Source organism: Terrapene carolina, unplaced genomic scaffold (genome assembly GCF_002925995.2).
Source record: "Terrapene carolina triunguis isolate 2854851 unplaced genomic scaffold, T_m_triunguis-2.0 Scaffold85, whole genome shotgun sequence".
NCBI classification, from domain to species: Eukaryota; Metazoa; Chordata; order Testudines; family Emydidae; genus Terrapene; species Terrapene triunguis.
In genome coordinates, this window is record NW_020664436.1 from 43,864,946 (window position 1) to 43,883,599 (window position 18,654).

The 18,654-nt window shown below is 37.7% G+C and overlaps 1 protein-coding gene across 1 annotated transcript in view; it reads left to right on the forward strand.

The window, feature by feature from the left end:
• Positions 1 to 18,654, forward strand: part of SHPRH (SNF2 histone linker PHD RING helicase) — a 131,841-nt gene that overhangs the window by 75,484 nt on the left and 37,703 nt on the right. Inside the window, exons 17-24 of the mRNA XM_024219896.2 lie at positions 1,979 to 2,086; positions 3,214 to 3,356; positions 6,120 to 6,293; positions 6,659 to 6,721; positions 7,878 to 8,103; positions 13,291 to 13,434; positions 14,497 to 14,598; positions 18,200 to 18,271. Of these exons, the coding sequence (XP_024075664.1) occupies positions 1,979 to 2,086; positions 3,214 to 3,356; positions 6,120 to 6,293; positions 6,659 to 6,721; positions 7,878 to 8,103; positions 13,291 to 13,434; positions 14,497 to 14,598; positions 18,200 to 18,271 (1,032 nt within the window). The remainder of the gene's footprint in view (positions 1 to 1,978; positions 2,087 to 3,213; positions 3,357 to 6,119; positions 6,294 to 6,658; positions 6,722 to 7,877; positions 8,104 to 13,290; positions 13,435 to 14,496; positions 14,599 to 18,199; positions 18,272 to 18,654) is intronic.

Here is an 18,654-nt window from a genome sequence, read left to right on the forward strand (position 1 = left end):
TTATCTCTGAAGCAGACGACTTCTCAAAAATTGTAGACCAGTGTAACGCGACTAGACTAGATGCGATAAATCGACCCCTGCTGGGTCGATCACTGCCCGTCAATCCAGCAGATAATGTAGACAAGCCCTTAGTGGGAAGGGGATAGATATTGGAGATTTGGGGAATAGGACTTCAGAGACCTGATGCTCCTTCCATTTATTGTCCCTCCTTTCATTGACTTCACTCTTGATTACCCTGGTGTGAGAGAGCAGAATCAGGTTCCCTCACATTAAGAACTCTTCATACTAAGGTTGGGGCCAGGCAAGCACTATCAGGGAGGAAGTTGGACTGTAGCAGCCCAGTTGTTTATTTCTTGTAAACCAATTGCTAGGGTTTGAAAATTTTTATCTTTTTATGCTATTGTCACAAGAAAAAGGTCTGGAAACTTAGCTTTCATTTTCAAACAGAAAAATTGAGATTCTTTCTCATTGTCCTCTTTCAATAAAGTGCTCTTTCCCATCCCTATGAGTCTCTCTTTAGTTTCAGTGACTAAGCTCCATCCATACCAATAATGATGATGATTCCATAGTAATGGAAAAGTGAAGTGAAACTTAATCAACCCCAAAATGCAGAAAACAAAGACAAAAATATGACACACCAAAACTGTGGTGTGAGGTACTACAGATTTTATTGACCATTTATTTGCGAAAACACGTGCCAGTAATCTACTTGTTAACCTGACAGTAACATATTGCCAAACTAGTGCCAATACCACAATGAATTTTTGTTCATAGAAATGCTTCTTACCAAAAATAAGAAGTTCATCATCTGATTTGCCTAAAAATAGCAAAGAGACAAGATGGGAGAGGTAATATCTTTTACTGGACCAAGTTCTGTTTCGAGATTTCGAGCCACACACAGCTCTTCGAATCTGGGAAAGGTACTCTGAGCATCACTGCTAAATGCAAGGTGGAACAGATTTTGTTTGACCTGAAACTAAACATTTAGATTAGTTTTGGAGCTTTTTATATATCTTTAATAAAGTTGATAGACATTTCAAAATGAAAAGGAGTTTTGAATCAAAATATTTTGATAATGTCAATTAAATGTTTTGATTTTTTTTTCTGACCAAGACAATTTCATGAAATGTTGTGGTCAACCCAGATATGCATTTTTCTTTAATAAAAAAATAAAAATTTTTGGCCTAAAAATTTCTTTACTCAGTATCTATCTCCCCATGTAAGTATTCTCACACTTCTTATCAATCTGTCTGTACTGGGCTATCTTGATTATCACTTCAAAAGTTTTTTCTCTTTCTTAATTGTCCTCTCAGAGTTGGTAAGACAACTCCCACCTTTTCATGCTCTCTGTATGTGTATATATATCTCCTCAATATATGTTCCATTCTGTGCATCCGAAGAAGTGGGCTGTAGCCCACGAAAGCTTATGCTCAAATAAATTTGTTAGTCTCTAAAGTGCCACAAGTACTCCTGTTCTTTTTACTCAGTATGTTGCAGTTAGGTGTGATGTTCAGATAAAGTATAAAATAAATTGCTGTTCTCTGACTCAGCAATAGCTACTGCTGTGTAGGCTCAACAGAATGGCTGAAAGGACAGAGAGAGAGAGAGGTTTAATTCAGAATTCCTTGGCTTTTTTGAATTTAGCTAAAGTCATTTTTCATCACAGTAATATAGTTTTAATGTATTACATTTATTAAATTTATTTCTTCTGTTTAGAGAAGAAAAATTGGTAGTCAGCCTCCTTCCTGCCTACAATTTGTCACAACTGTATTGTTCTCATATTTATAATCTCATGCAATTCAAGCTCTTTTAAAGAAAAAACAACAAATTGGATTTGCAGAGAAGCAAATACAGACCTTGGGTAACCAACCATACTCTTGGACTAATGCAATACAGTAGCTGAGAGCTTTTCTATGTTTAATTATTCCTTGTAAATATAAATGACTGATGCATATTTTAAACTCTTATTTACATATAGGCTGAACAACTTCGACAACATTATATGAGTAAATCCAATGCAGAAGTTTCAGAAGCTCATCAGGCCTTGCAGCCAGTGCTACAGACCATTCGTGAGCTCCAGAGAAAGGCAGGTGCCTCTCTTTGGCTTATGATTTTTGATTTACTATTAACCTGTGTGTCCTAGATTCCAAGTATTATTTAATATTCGTAAAGTGTAGCACCTCGAAGCCCCGATCAGAATGGAACCCCATTGTGCTGAGCACAGCACAAACACATAACAAAAAGATAGTTCCTGCCTCCAAAGAGCTTACATTTTTATTATTTGATGAGCTACAACAAATGGATGCAACAAGCAGATAGGAGGAACACAATGTAACTGAGAAAATTATAAGAAAGCAACTGCTTTATGCCTTTTCCATTGCATCATATTACACACGTACACACTTGCCTCTTGAAATTTAGGCTAAGAATCAAGCTATAAGAATAATACCATACTGGCCTGGAAGATACTACATTTCTATATTTAAAAAACTCAGCATCAGGTGAGGTCTCCATTCCTTCCCAAGGAACTGTTCTTCCATGCCAGTATATCTCAACAGCAGTAATTCACTCTGACAACCTAGCTGATGAGGAAAGGTGTAAAAGAAAAATATATTGATGAAGGCTTGAGCTGAAATGCTGATTTGGCTATACTGTATTACAATAAATAAAGACATAGAAGATTAAATAACACATGAGCAAATATACTTTCCCTTTCCATCTACATCCACTGTCTTTTACACTTTGAAACTTACTTCAGTCTTTTCCATTTTTTCATTGGAAAAACAGCCTTGTTTATGTCATTAAAAAGTCTTTTATTCCTCTCCCCTTTCTTTTCCTCCTGGCAGTCTGTGTTAAAGGAGGAAAGGGGAGTTATTCAGAATGGAAGGAAACTTCCAAACTACTCCACTTATGCACATGTTATAAGATCTTATTTTTCTTCTCTTGCATAGATAGCCTTCCTGTGCCTAATATGTAAGCGATTTAACAATATTGACGTAATTGAAATTTACAAGGAGGTACCCACTAGTTATTCTAGATATATTTGAGGGCAAAGATGGGCTTTTCCAACTGTATCTTTATCTCTTGGCTACTTCCAGTAGAATTTACCAGTCCCGGCAGAATATGATCCAGAGAGCAAAAAAGGCTCCTACCACAGCATGCAAAGCATTTACCTGTTGTGAGTGTTCATGAATAAATCTCTCTTGCATACAGATACATTCTGGGTCGCCTTGGTGGTTGGACGTGATCCAGACAGCAATACAATATGCCGTTGATGAGGAGCTTGTTCAGCGTGTGCAAAATGAGATAACCAGTAACTACAAACAGCAAACTAATAAACTCTCCATGGCAGACAAGTAAGAGAATAAATACAAAATAGCATAATTAATACACTTAACTCTGCTCAAGTCGTCTAATCAATTTGTGCTAGCAGATGCAATTAAGTGCCAGGCACTTGTGCTTCAGAACATCTGCACTGCAATTAAGTTTAAAAACACACTTCTAAAAGGAGAAACTAAATATAAAACTTCAAAAGAGAGAGGCCTTCGGTTTTCCGCCAGACAAGTATTCATTAAAATGTTCTCCTTTGTATAATCTATGATTTTTTTTTAATTTTCTGTGTTCATGCAACTGCTGAGCAAAATAATTCAATGTTAATTGCATTGGGATTTAATGTTCTCTAAAACAAACTGACTTGCAAGTGAATCCCTAGAGGAACAAAATAAATTGCATCAGTTTTGGACCCCTATTGGGGTCTGTCCATTTCCCGCTTTGCAGCTTCCCATTCTTGATACCATTTTCTGGCCAACAAGTTCTGGATGGGTTTCCCATTGGAGACCATCAGTACTGCTTCTTCTATTGGAATTGTCACCAGTTACTTCCTCCCCACGAACATCACCCTTTTCACAAATACCATCAGTCCCAAGTTCAAGAGTGCTGCCTGTGCAGTATTCCCAGCTCATGGAGCAATAAATTATAGATACATATGTTTGTCCTGTAAAGTGGTCTATAGATGAGTGACTAGCATTTACTGTACTTATTAACAGTCTGGCTTCAGATACAGGAACATGAAGTGTAAGCAGTTGGCAAAACTGAGTATTTGCCTGTTAAAAAAAATATTCTGAAATGTGAATTGCTTATAGGAAAATTTCTATTTATTTACTCTACATTGCTATAAACAAACATAGTTCTTTACACACAAGTGAAACAGTACCCTTACTCTGAATTGTTTAGTAATAAGACTTGATCCTGCAAGATGCTGAGTACTGATACAGCAAAGCACTTAATCACATGCTTAACTTTTAATTACACCGAAGTATTGTTAAAAAAAAAAAAAAGGAATTTTTACTTTTTATAGCTTTTCTTTTTCCGTGCTCAGAGTTGTGTTGAGAAGGAAAACAAAGAAATTCCACCCATCACTCATGGAACATCCATCTTATTGAGAGCTATCATTTGAGGCCAAGGGTTTCTCGTTATGCTGCTGTTCAACATAGCTGGGAGAAGAGAATTGGTTACAGATTTGTGTGTGGTTGCCATTAGAGCATGCCAAAAAAGGATGATTCCCTTTCAACAAAAAAAATTGTGTGTTTGAGAAAAAGTTTCATTCAGAAGCAGGACAAAACATCAAAAATGTGAAAGTTTTCACAGAAAGAAGTTTCCCAAAACAGAATTTTTCTTGAACCTAAAGATTTTTTCAGCTTCCTGGCTTCCCCACTGGGAAGGATTTCAACAATTTCTGTGTCTCAATTTCCTCATTTGTAAAATGGGGGATAATGATACTTGGTACTCCTTTGCAAATCTTAAAGTACTTTACAATAAAAATACTCCAGAAGAGCTAAAATATTTTTTTTTATTAAAAATGCAATGATGAAAGCAGCAAGTGCTATCTAATAGCTGAGTAGTGGAGTTGGCTGACCCAAGATACAAAGTGGGATTTCTCTCTTACATTTGGAACACTTGGCAGCTCAGATTATATTATTAACTCAAACTTAAATGCTACCCATGTATTTCCAAAATGCCCTGTTGGTAATGGGTTAGCTCTCCCATATGTGGGTTTTATTTAGTTGCAGAATTCCAAATTAGCCCTAAGTATTGCTTAACTAGATCCTTTAAACAGCTACCCGTTTTTTAACTTTGCTCAGCTTTACACAGATGAACTTATCCTTCTCTAACTTGGCTAATCGTACTTTTGGAATGTTTTGGATCAGATTTTCTCTGAGAGAGAAATCTATTTAGAAAAAAATATATACTGTAGAACCTCAGAGTTATGAACACCAGAGTTACGAACTGACTTGTCAACCACACACTTCATTTGGAACTGGAAATACACACTCAGGCAGCAGAGACCCCCCCAAAAAAGGCAAATACTGTGCAGCACAGTATTGTGTTAAATGTAAACTACTAAAATAAGATGGGGAAAGTTTAAATAAAAAACATTTGACAAGGTAAGGAAACTGTTTCTGTGCTTGTTTCAGTTAAATTAAAAGCAGCATTTTTCTTCTTCATAGTAAAGTTTCAAAGCTGTATTAAGTCAATGTTCAGTTGTAAACTTTTGAAAGAGCAACCATAACATTTGAGTTATGAACATTTCAGAGTTATGAACAACCTCCAATTACAACATGGGCAGCAACAGTTCACTTCCCTCATATTGCACTGGCAGCAGACTGTGCACTTGATCAAGAGAAATACCTAGGATTGAATAGGTGGTTCATCTTCATGCGTGTTCAGTATTTTATCTCTGAGAACTAGAGTAACAAATGCTTTGTGTGTGTCGGTTTTATGTATGTGTGTCCACTGTGAACTGGACTGAGACCACCAAAATCATTACTCCCTGGCCACCAAACACAAAACAGGTGGTAAATATTTCAAGCACTATTGACCGTGACCAGATTTGAGACAGTGACCAAGATGGTATGTGTTATTTCCCCATTTCTAAAATCTGAGCCATTTTATGTCACTGACTTCAATGGGGACTATTCATGATAGTGAGCATTACACTTCAGGATTGGGCCTTAAGTAGTTTCACTGCATACTGCAATTTATTTGTTTCTCTTCTTTGTGAAAATCTTGAATTGGGTTTTGACTTGGTGTACTATTATATGTTTTTTGTTGTTGGGTAGGTTCCGTGACTGTAGAGGCCTTCAGTATCTGCTCACAACCCAAATGGAGGAGGTGAAGAAGTTCCAGAAGCTTGTAAAAGAAGCTGTGAAAAATCTAGAAGGTCCTCCCTCTAAGAAGGTTATTGAAGCTGCCACTATCTGCCATCTGCGACCTGTTAGACTTCCTTTGAACAAGTATGTCAGAAACATTGTTTTTGTAGGAGGCATATTGAGAAGTCCATCTTCTTTTGGAATAAGAGGAAGAAAAAGGAAATTGAAATATTAAAGCTCCCATCTTACATGAGATCCATGTAAACAGACCCTTATGTCTACATGGATCCAGTTTGCGGGATCAGGCCCTATGTTAATTTTTTTTTTTTAATTAAAATGGAGATCTCCTATTTTTTTCCACTGAGTAGCTGAAAATTTAATGAGCTTGTTTTTAAAAAAATAATACTTTCATTCATCAGAACAGAGAGAATTCTGGGCATCTCTTGGGAATTACCTTGGTTGACAGTTAAAGTTTTAAGTACTTCTCTTTGCAATCTCTTGTATTCTAGTTGTGTCTTCTGTAAGGCTGATGAGCTGTTCACAGAATATGAGTCAAAGCTGTTCTCTCATACGTGAGTACTTCACTCTTATTTTTGTGGTTCAAGGAAAATTTTGTTTTGTAAGTTAAAGTTTTAAATATAAACATCCTAAGTTGTCTAAAACCTTTGTTTCAGGAGCAAACTATTTCAACATATTCTTGCAAAGAGAGTCAGTATCAATGTTTATAGGCAGTGTCACTTTTATATGCATGTTTCATTTAAAAAAAAACACTTTTGTAAAATGAACAAATAAGAAGTGCTGTTTTCTCATTCAGGTTTATGATTTGAAAGATCACAGAGCTAAATTTTCAAAATGTTCCCAGCTTCTTAATATGCAGATTTTGTAATGGTATGTTCAGCTATACAGTCTGTATGGGCAAATGCTCTTTTGTATGCATGCAAGTCAGAAGTCCTCAGAGAACATGGCTGTTTGTAACTTTTAATTTCTCTAAGTAAGAGTACAGTCTGATAAATTAGATTCTGTGTTGGGGTAGTAGACTTTGAGCCAAGGTTCCTCCTCTGCATCTCTTTGCTGTCAGTCCAGGGAGAAGTTAAATATACAGAAGTGCTATTTAAAAAAATATTTTTTTTACACTTGACACTTCCAGTGTCCTTAATAACCACTCTAAAAGTATGATGTCTAAGGCTTTGAAAGAGCTAGTATTGAGTGCATAGCTGACAAGGTGACCTGCACAGTATTCATACTACCAGTATCTAACATGCTGCTTTCAAGGCTCTGTGGGATAACCATAATTTAAAAGCAGACACACAAACCAAAACTGTTTTTTCCCTATTTTAAATTATGAATATGTTCTAAACCAGAAGTGTAAGACTTGATGTTAACCAGAATGTGAATAGTACCACAGGCTGCTTAAATTTGTTAGTCCTGGATGATTATTTTTATTTTGCCTTGTTAATATATCCTGATTGTCAATGTGGCCATGTTTTGGGGTTCATAACAAATAAATAGCAAACAGTGTGGTAGTTACATATATTTACATTGCTATATTTATATATTTAAGGTATGTATATATCTTAAATATAGCAAATGTGTATATATAAATGTAAATATATCTGTGTGTGTGTGTGTGTGTGTGTGTGTGTGTGTGTATGTATGTGTGTGTGTGTGTAAGATGCGTATATATCTTGAGAAGCTAGTGACAAGTATAATGCTTTGATGTATTTTAAGTGTGAAAGGCCAGATGGCTATCTTCGAAGAGATGATAGAAGATGAAGAAGGGCTGGTTGATGACCGTTTGCCTACCACAAGTCGAGGACTATGGGCTGCAAGTGAGACAGAGCGCTCCCTAAAAGCCATACTGTCTTTTGCCAAAGCTCACCGAATGGATGTTAGACTAATTGAAGAAGGGAATACATTTCTGGAACTCTTTGAAGCATGGAAGAAGGAGTACAAGGTACAACACATAAGATTTTGAAGAAACATTGCAGAAGTGTATTATATGTAACATGAACATAAGACAAAATTTTCAATTTAGATGCCTAAAGTTAGGACTTGTCTACATGTAGATTTTGCACAGATTTAACATTTACCAAAGCAAGCTATACTGATATACACACTTCTATACCAGTATAATTGCATCTATTGCAGACTAAACCAGTTAATCTGGTTTTCCTGATTTAGTTCTGTATTTAGTAGGGGTCACCAAATCAGATGTCTGGCCCATCCATTGCCTCAATTTACCTTCTGTCTCATATCAATCAAACCACCACACCTGGTGTTTTCACAGTACTGTTCCCCTTTTGGGGATAATTTATTATTTTAAAATAACAAAACCATACAGCCCTCGCCCCTGGGCTCATTTAGTCCTTTTGGTTTATAACAAGCTTCAGCATACATTTAGCCCTCCCTCTAGACTCAAAAAATCGTTTACCACAGCTTCACCGTCTGTGACTCTGGGAGCCCATTCATGCCCACTGGCAAAGGGTAACTATACTGCAACACATGTCACGCCTGACCCACTCATTACCCCCAACACAATGTTGTCATAATATGTATCTAAATGGTGTCATGTAAGGTATCATATCTAAACTGGTGACATGCTGGTCCTGAAAATCATTGCATGGTGTGTGTACGGGTTGTGTACAAAGACTTTTATATGTGTGTGCTGGAAATATGTTCCTAAAATGTGCTTGGGACGCAGTGTGCACATCGAGCCTATGGATGTGGATTCCCCTGTCTGACTGGCTTGATTACAGACAGAGGACAGTGAAGGTATATTTACATGTAAGGTAGACAAAGCTACAAGCAATGGAGGAAGGAGCTTAGTGAGCTCGCCGAGGGGTCAGAATCTGCCCCCTGGGAAGCCTCCTTGGCTCTTACGGCAGAGACAATGGACTTTGGGTAATATAAGGGGAGCATAAAGACATTTTAGTGATCCGTCATGTAGGCAACATAGGGTACAGCACCCTCTGAGCCTGTGAAAGTTTGATCCCCTAGGTTGGAAGGATAGAGATGCTAGTAACTGGATGTAAATAAGAAAACTGCTTAGGCAACAATTGTAATTTTCTAAAATTTAAGTTTTAGTCACTAGAAAGCATGTTTTGTTAACCATACCTGTCTCTTTCTCTGGCTTAGTATCACTTAAATCTCTGTTCTTCATTAATAAGCTTATTCTTGTTTTATTACAAACCACAGTGCTCTGTGTTAAAATGTAAGTCTTCAGCTAGTATGCACACTGTTTTGAGTATCACAGGGAGATTGACTGGACACTGCAGAGAGACATCTTGGGGGAACTCAGGAACTGGGATTCACTTATTGTTACCTGCAAGGCAAGTTTTAGACTGGCAAAGTCTCAAGGAATTTGCTGGTAAGATCGACGGGCTGGAGTGTCAGGGAGCTGATACACAGCTTAACAGCAGCAGAGCTCTCACTTGCTGAGGCAGAGGGGTAACCCAGTGGCTTAAAGTTCTGGGTATCCTGAGCAGAACATCACACCTTCCTTATAATCCTCCCACGAGGTTCACTGCTTTGCAGGGGGGCATGGATCGCACTTTCCGTCAGTACTTGACCCAGGCCAAGGAAGCTAAGGATCCAACCAGTGGACCAAATTTGGTGATGAATCCTGGTCATGTGGCATGTTGCGTATACTCTAAGAAGATGACTCCTTTGCAGCCCCCTTAGCTGGAGCTTCTCTTTCAGCAGACTCCTGCTTCCTGTTGGTCTCTCTCCCAGGCCTTTTGTCTTATCGTTCTGGAGAATTTTCACCCACTTCTTCCCAGCATGCTCCCCAAATTCTCACTGACTGAAGCCAGGCTGCCCTTATATTCCCCAGCAGGACTGGTTCCTAGTCACATATTCCCATCACAGGTGAGACTGAACTCACGACTACTTCAGAGAGCCATCTTACTCTGTGACACTGCAGAAACTGTACACAAGCTCTCAGGCATCTAAAACAATATTTAAGCACCTGATTTTCAGAGATACTGAGCACTCTGTAAATCCCACATGTTCTCTGAAAATCAGGCCACTTTTATTAATTGATTTGAAAATGTTGGTAATAGTTCTTTTTCATGCTTCACTATTATATGTGCAGAATTTAGTGCAGTTGGCACAGAGAGGACTGTATTCCTGACATGAGCCACTCATTTGTGGCATTAGTGCGTTTCTTCTGCTGTGAGAACAAATAGTATCTTCATGTTCTATTGCTTTGGGAGGCAGAAGGAGGGCTAATATTGCCAATGACAATGCAAATAGTACATTTGTGACTCCATCTGGCCTGCCCTGGCAACATTGATTCAATTGACTGTGCTACTCAAAACCACTTTGAGCTGGGAGAGCACTGCTACATGTATTGTAGCCCTCATGTATCTAGAACTAACTTTTCAGTTAATGATCTCAACAGACCTTCTTTAACCCTACTCTGAAATATAACTGCTGCATTTAGGCAAAGGACAGATAATGTCAGTTTGCTCTAGGATTCATTGTTTACGCTGTATAAATGTAGATGTTTTGTCAATGCCAGTTCTTTGCAGACAAGGATGGAATGGGAAATGTACGTATTTCTTTTCTAATCACACAGATTGGCTTGACAGCTTTATTTAAAATTGTGAAGACTTGCCCAGTGTGGACAAAACACTTAACTTGCTTAAACACTCACTCAGAGAAGAAAGCCAAAGTAACTGCATGCTTTTACATAAGAACATAAGAACGGCCGTACTGGGTCAGACCAAAGGTCCATCTAGCCCAGTATCCTGTCTACCGACAGTGGCCAATGCCAGGTGCCCCAGAGGGAGTGAACCTAACAGGTAATGATCAAGTGATCTCTCTCCTGCCATCCATCTCCACCCTCTGACAAACAGAGGCTAGGGACACCATTCCTTACCCATCGTGGCTAATAGCCATTAATGGACTTAACCTCCATGAATTTATCCAGTTCTCTTTTAAACACTGTTATAGTTTTAGCCTTCACAACCTCCTCAGGTAAGGAGTTCCACAAGTTGACTGTGCGCTGTGTGAAGAAGAACTTCCTTTTATTTGTTTTAAACCTGCTGCCTATTAGTTTCATTTGGTGACCCCTAGTTCTTTTATTATGGGAATAAGTAAATAACTTTTCCTTATCTACTTTCTCCACATCACTCATAATTTTATATACCTCTATCATATCCCCCTTTAGTCTCCTCTTTTCCAAGCTGAAAAGTCCTAGGCTCTTTAATCTCTCCTCATATGGGACCCTCTCCAAACCCCTAATTATTTTAGGTGCCCTTCTCTGAACCTTTTCTAGTGCCAGTATATCTTTTTTGAGATGAGGAGACCACATCTGTATGCAGTATTCAAGATGTGGGCGTACCATTGATTTATATAAGGGCAATAATATATTCTCCGTCTTATTCTCTATCCCCTGTTTGCTTTTTTGACCGCCTCTGCACACTGCGTGGACATCTTCAGAGAACTATCCACGATGACTCCAAGATCTTTTTCCTGATTTGTTGTAGCTAAATTAGCCCCCATCATATTGTATGTATAGTTGGTTATTTTTTCCAATGTGCATTACTTTACATTTATCCACATTAAATTTCATTTGCCATTTTGTTGCCCAGTCACTTAGTTTTGTGAGATCTTTTTGAAGTTCTTCACAGTCTGCTTTGGTCTTAACTATCTTGAGCAGTTTAGTATCATCTGCAAACTTTGCCACCTTACTTTTTATCCCTTTCTCCAGATCATTTATGAATAAGTTGAATAGGATTGGTCCTAGAACTGACCCTTGGGGACACCACTAGTTACCCCTCTCCATTCTGAGAATTTACCATTAATTCCTACCCTTTGTTCCCTGACTTTTAACCAGTTCTCAATCCATGAAAGGACCTTTCCTTTTATCACATGACAACTTACTTTACTTAAGAGTGTTTCCTGGGCAGCTCTTACCACTGCCCGGTGCCAGCTTCCCGCCTGACCAGGGGCAGGACCTTAGGGGGAGAGGAGGAGAAGAGGCAGGGCCAAGGAGAGGGGCAGGGCCTTATGGCGAGGTGGGGCTAAGGCCCACCTCAGCCCCCTACTGGGAAGAGGTTGGTGCCACCCTTGTTTTCCTTGTTTGTTGAAATAACCTCAAAATGTGACCTATTTGTCTAACTTTATGCTAGTTTACATGCAGAGTAATTCTGCATTTGTAGGTGTTAAGGTCTGGGCTCCAAAATTAATGCTTCAGTGCTTTTTTTTATTTAGAAACAAAAAACAAAACAGTGCCAGCAGGCCAGCATTCAGGAACATCCTTACAGTAGCAAACCAGTGTTCTCTCAAGGCCAAATGTCATATATGAAGGTAGGAATCTTAACAGAAAAAATTGGGGGGTAGTTCCTTGGATCTCAACAATGTCATAGAGGGACTCTTGAATAAAATCATTAAAAGTTGAGGAAAGATGCATAGAACAAAAAGGTTTAGGAATAAAATAACTAAATTTGTCACAATATAATCAATTAGGGATTTGAGAGAACACCAGGAAGTGTGACAATTTGCAATATGCTGGTTTCCTATAAATATTTAAAATAGGTAACTAACATTTGAAATACTTGCTGTTCCTCAGGTTAATACAACCCAGTGACTTTGTCTTTTTCTCTTACCCTTTTCCGTTTCTCTGTTACCTAGAATGGTCAAATTTTGCATATCAGCATTTTTAAAAAAAATGGTATTGTCACTCAAGTGAACAAAATATTTCATGCTTCATCTAAGAAACTGTGCTTTACTACTTTATGCTTTGCAAATATTGCTACTAGTTTTCTCATTTTCCCTCATTTTATTCAGAGAGTATGCTTAATCAAGCAGAGGCAGCTGACCTCTACATTTTTGGTTACATAGATTTTTGTAGTTATATTTCATTGGAGAAATTGTGTCGGGGAGAAAGAGATGAAAAGTCCATTAAGTTCGTTCATAGCCACACATAAAGAGTTGGTGGAAGAGAGCAGTTTATGCCTATGCTCCTGTACAGTTTTCTGTTCAGAAAAAGTTGTTGTGGCCAGATTATTGTGAAAATCTTCTCTCAAAAGATTCAGGTCTATGTTGAGAGTGTACCGCTTATAATAAGAAGCAGCAGTCTACAGGAGACTCAACCCATAGTTCTGTTACTAATTCATTTTGTTTTTTCCTGTAGTTACTTCATGAATATTGGATGGTACTGAGGGATCATGTGTCTGCTATCGATGAACTTGCTATGGCTACAGAACGGCTCCGAGTGCGTCATCCTGATGAGCCAAAACCTAGCCCCCCTGTTCTTCACATCATAGAACCACATGAGGTAAAATATTTGAGTTTAAAAAGGGGCAGTTGTGTTTTTCAAGAGAGAAAGGGACTGGTATTTTAAGGTTGCCCCATAAAAGTATAAAAATATATTAGCCCTAATGCATCTTTCTCTGACCTTCCCTCATCTCCTAAAGCTTCATTGTTACTATGTGGGTGAGGGTACTCTGCTACTTTTATGTGTACCTCAGTCTCCTGGCTGCTGTGATACGTGCATGTGTGTCTCCACTGCTCTGCTCCTTCTCTCAGCTTTCTGGCTGCTGCGGGTGGTATGTTTCTGATGCTCTGTTCTTCCTTCAGTGGATTTTTCAGACCTGTTTTAAAGGGATGTTATCAGGCAATTGAAATCCAAAATTTAGGCTTTATTAAAAAAGAAAAGTTTTACAAAATCTAATATTTATTAGAAATGTGTTCTCAAAATTGAAAGAAAACCACTTCTTAATTGTTCTTCAGCCTTACTACTCCAGTAGTGCAAGCTTGTGCTAATACATAACAAGTAGAAAACGAAATTGACTAGAAACCAAAGTGAGCGTGATATCTCTTGTCATTGAACAGACTAAAAGAAGGGCAAAGATATTAAGTAAAACAACATAGATAGTGAACATTTAAATTAAATTTTAAAAATTCTTGTTCAGGTTCACAAGTCATTTGTAATGCCAGCAGTAGACCAGAGGATCGTTTATGTTCTAAATAAAATAAATAGTACAAATATTTCACTTTACAGAGGTTTGGTGATAAAGGTTAATAGTTTGGTGTGTAAAATTTCTGTTGCTTGCAGTGAAAGTGAAGCAAATGACAACTAAATTAAGTTGTATTTATCGCCTGTCTCACCCATACCAAAAGAGAGAGAATGAACATTCAGTTGCTACCCTGGAGAAATTTTAAAATGAAGAAATTAACTGTCTTGTGTCTCAAAAGTTTAAATGCATAGTTTAATTTCCCCCTCCCCAAAATTATGTACTTTACAAGTATTTTAATGATCCTTTTAAGCTTTACTCTGAAACTTATCAGACAACACCCTGTGATGTGTACACACACTTAAGAAATGCTGTTTTTGCAGGTAGAACAAAATCGAGTGAAACTTTTGAATGACAAGGCAGTTGCCAAATCACAGCTTCAGAAGAAACTAGGCCAGCTCCTATATCTTACTAATTTGGAGAAGGTAAGGTATACAGTTCCTTGTTCGATGTTACAATATAGTAGCACCCTCTACTGCCCTAATGGACAGGAGGAGTCCGTCAATGTTTTTTCATTATAAAAAACATTTTTACAATAATTGTTGATAGAATTGTGTGGATATAATTTTTAAAAAGCATTTGCTGAGCATGTACACTAATTGCTTTTCATGCAGATCTTGAACTAAATATATATTATATTATTGAACCATATTATTCAAATAAGTGAAAATGTTCACATAAGCATAATCAAGTATATTTGGAATTATGAAGCTTTAATATGGAAATTGAAGGTGTAATATAGAATGAAGACTTTTTAATGTTTTCATGATCTCCCAAAGAGAGACTACAGTGTGCTGAGACTATGTATTAACAAATATACAGAACTTGCTTTAGTCTTAAGTAGTTTCTGTTGTGGTACTAGATTCAAATCAATGTTGGGTAGGGACATAAAAAAGGTCATACTGGGTCAGACCAATGGTTGATCTAGCCCAGTGTCCTGTCTTCTGATGGTGGCCCATGCCAGGGAATAAAGAGAGCAGGGAAATTTCGATTGATCCATTCCATCATCCAGTCTAGCTTCTGACAGATGGAAGTTTTGGGCTTCCCAGAGCACGTGGTTGCATCCCTGATCATCTTGGCTAATAGCCATTGAAGGACCTATCCTCTGTGAACTTAACTAATTCTTTTTTGAACCCAGTTATGTTTCTGGCCTTCACAACATCCGTTGGCAATGAATTCCACAGGTTGACTGTGCATTGTATGAAGAAGTACTTCCCTTTGTTTGTTTTAAACCTGCTACCTGTTAATTGCATCAAGTGACCTCTAGTTCTTCTGTTATGTGAAGGGATAAATAACACTTTCCTGTTCATTTTCTCCATAGCATTTATGGTTTTATAGACTTCTTTCATACCCCCTTTAGTGCATAGGTGCTGTAACTAGGGTTGTTGGGGGTGCTGCTGCACCCCATGGCTTGCAGTGGTTTCCATTATATACAGGGTTTACAGTTTGATTCAATGAGTCTCAGCACCAACACTGTACAAATTGTTCCAGCACCCCTGCCTTAGTCATCTGTTTGCTAAATTGAATAGTCCCAGTCTTTTTAATCTCTACTCATATGGAAGCTTTTCCATACCCTAATCATTTTTGTTGCCCTTCTCTGTACCTTTTCCAATTTTAGTATATCTTTTTTGAAATGGGGCGACCAGAACTGCACATGGCATTGAAGGTGTGGGCATACCATGGATTTACATAGTGTCTTTATGATATTTTCTATTTTATCTATCCCTTTCCTAACGGTTCCTAACATTCTGTTTAGCTTTTTTTTTTTTTAACTGCCACTGCACATTGAGTGGATATTTTCAGAGAACTATCCACAGTGACTCTAATATCTCTTTCTTGAGTGGTAACAGCTAATTTAGACTCCATTTTGTATGTAAAGTTGGGATTATTTTTTCCTATGTTCATTACTTTACATTTATCAAAACTGAATTTCATCTGTCATCTTGTCCAGTCATCCAGTTTAGTGAGATCCCTTCGTAATTCTTTACAGGTAGCTTTGGACCTAACTATCTTGAGTAATTTTGTATCGTCTGCAAATTTTACCACCTTTCTGTTCATCCCCTTTTCCAGACCATTTATGAATATGTTGAGCAGCACAGGTCCCCGTACAGATCCTTGGGTGACCTTGCTATTCACATCTTTCCAAAGTGAAAAATGACCATTTATTCATACCCTTTGTTTCCCGTCTTTTAACAAGTTGCTGATCCATGAGAGAACCTTCCCTCTCCCCTGACTGCTTACTTTGCTTAAGAGACTTTGATGAGGAACTTTGTCAAATGCTTTCTGAAAGCCCAGATACCCTGTATCTACTGGATCACCCTTGTACCCATGCTTGTTGACACCCCCTCAAAGAATTCTAATAGATTGGTAAGGCATTTTTTCCCTTTACAAAAGCCGTGTTGACTCTTCCCCCAACATATCGTGTTTATCTGTGTGTCTGATAATTTTGTTCTTTACTCTAGTTTCAACCAATTTTTCTGGTAGTGAAGTTACGCTTACTGGCCTGTAATTGTGTATATCGCCTCTGGAGCCTTTTTGAAAAATCGACGTTACACGAGATATCCTCCAGTCATCTGGTACAGAGGCTGATTTAAGCAATAGGTTCTTGTCTTGTTGATAGAACCTATTCTACCAATACAGCAGGTATATAAGTCAGTCTGCTAGTACTGATTTCCTGGCTACCTCTGCCAGGGCTTTGGAGCGGAGCCCGGAGCTGGAGCATGGACCAGTAGGTTTTTGCCCGGAGCTGGAGTGGAGCCAGAGCGGGACAATTCAAAAATTTGATTGTTCCAAATCCTTGACCTCTGCCCGTTCTTGCTAGCTATCCCTGTGGCAAATCTCTCTCTTTGCAGGTGTCTTCTTTCTCTTTCACTTCCTGGGACCCCCCACATACCACACTTAATAAAAGTCCGTAAACAGGTAATCTATGGCTGTGGTAGTGTATTTAAGCTTTCAGTTACATCTTCTACATTATTAATCTAACTGCACAGCCAAAATTAGTGCATTTGCCTGAGTAGTTATGAATTACTTAAAAGCTTTTTGTGATGCCTAGCTCTCCATTTTCTACATATCAAATTATTCAGGTATAGATGTGATTATGATTTAACTTTGAAAACGTATGTAGAAAAAATAGGGGGATTTTGTACACTTGACGCACAAACTTTATAGTTAAATTTTAACTGTTTCAGAGATTACCAGCCAACTCTCATTCAGTATTCATGAAGAGTTTAAAAGTGTGTGTGAGGGTGTTGTTCATAATTTAATGTAACTAATTTTTTTTAATTGTACAATGTCTTTAAGACAGAAGATTGCCTAATGCAGGTTAGCTTTTGTATAAACGTAGCTTTTTATCAACTCTACCCTGCCTATTTCTGCCAACTGACCTTCCGAGCAATTTGGACAATGCAAACTAGCACAAACAAAAGGTAAAAATTCTACATATCCAAGCAGACGGAAAACATGTTATAATATCAGAAAGACTCCTATTTCAAACTTTCAAAAACCAAAGAGCTTTCTGCTGTCTCACTTCCTTCCTAGTGTGTCAACAGAGCATTGCATTAAATATTATATTATATAAGAAAACATCTTTTAAAGGTGTTTGAATGTTTAGCCTGTTGAGGATATCTTTGGCTGGTCTAACAGTGCTTTTATAATAGAAATTAAAGCTGGTTTAAAAAATAGAGGTTGTGGAGCAAAATTCCTACAATATTCTGTCTTCAGTGGAACATTGACTAAAATTTTCTAAATTACTCTAGTAGAAATGCAAGTGCAACTTAAAATTCAGTGACATAAACAGCAGTGTTATCATTTAATGACCCTAAACCAGATTATCTTCCTGTAATTCATGGGGAAAAGAAGTTGCTTTATTTCTCTTAAGAATTGTTAGACATTTTGGCAACTTTAAAAGCAATTTTAAAATCAGTTCAGAATGAACTGTGAGAAGTTGCCAAATTAATTATTTGAAATGTAGAGTAACTCAATTTTGTTCTTCAATTAACTGTTGTTATGCTTTTTTATGCTTTATAGTCTCAGGATAAAACCACTGGAGGAGTTAATCCAGAACCGTGTCCAATTTGTGCCCGCCAACTGGGAAAACAGGTAAAACATCCAGGCATTGATTCTCACTTTTACAGACCTAGGCTAAGAATTCTCAGCATTTTTAGATTAGATTTCAGCAATCTGAGTTTAACTGAACAGTATCTTTAAACTGGGAAATTTAATACTTTTCGAACATGTCTTCTTGATCAGATGAGCTAATATTTATATGTACTGTACCTTTTTGGTTCCTGTATTAGGTGAGAGGTAGACTAAACATGTCGTAAAAAGATGCAAGTGAGAGAGAGCCTTTTCAAATAGAATCAACTTGTTTTGGAAGTCAAAACTCTGTTGTTAAAGAAGAATAAGAGGGCAGAATTTTGATTCCAATACAATTTTGTGACACTTTGACTTTTTTTGTTTTTCCTTTCATCTCAATTTTACTT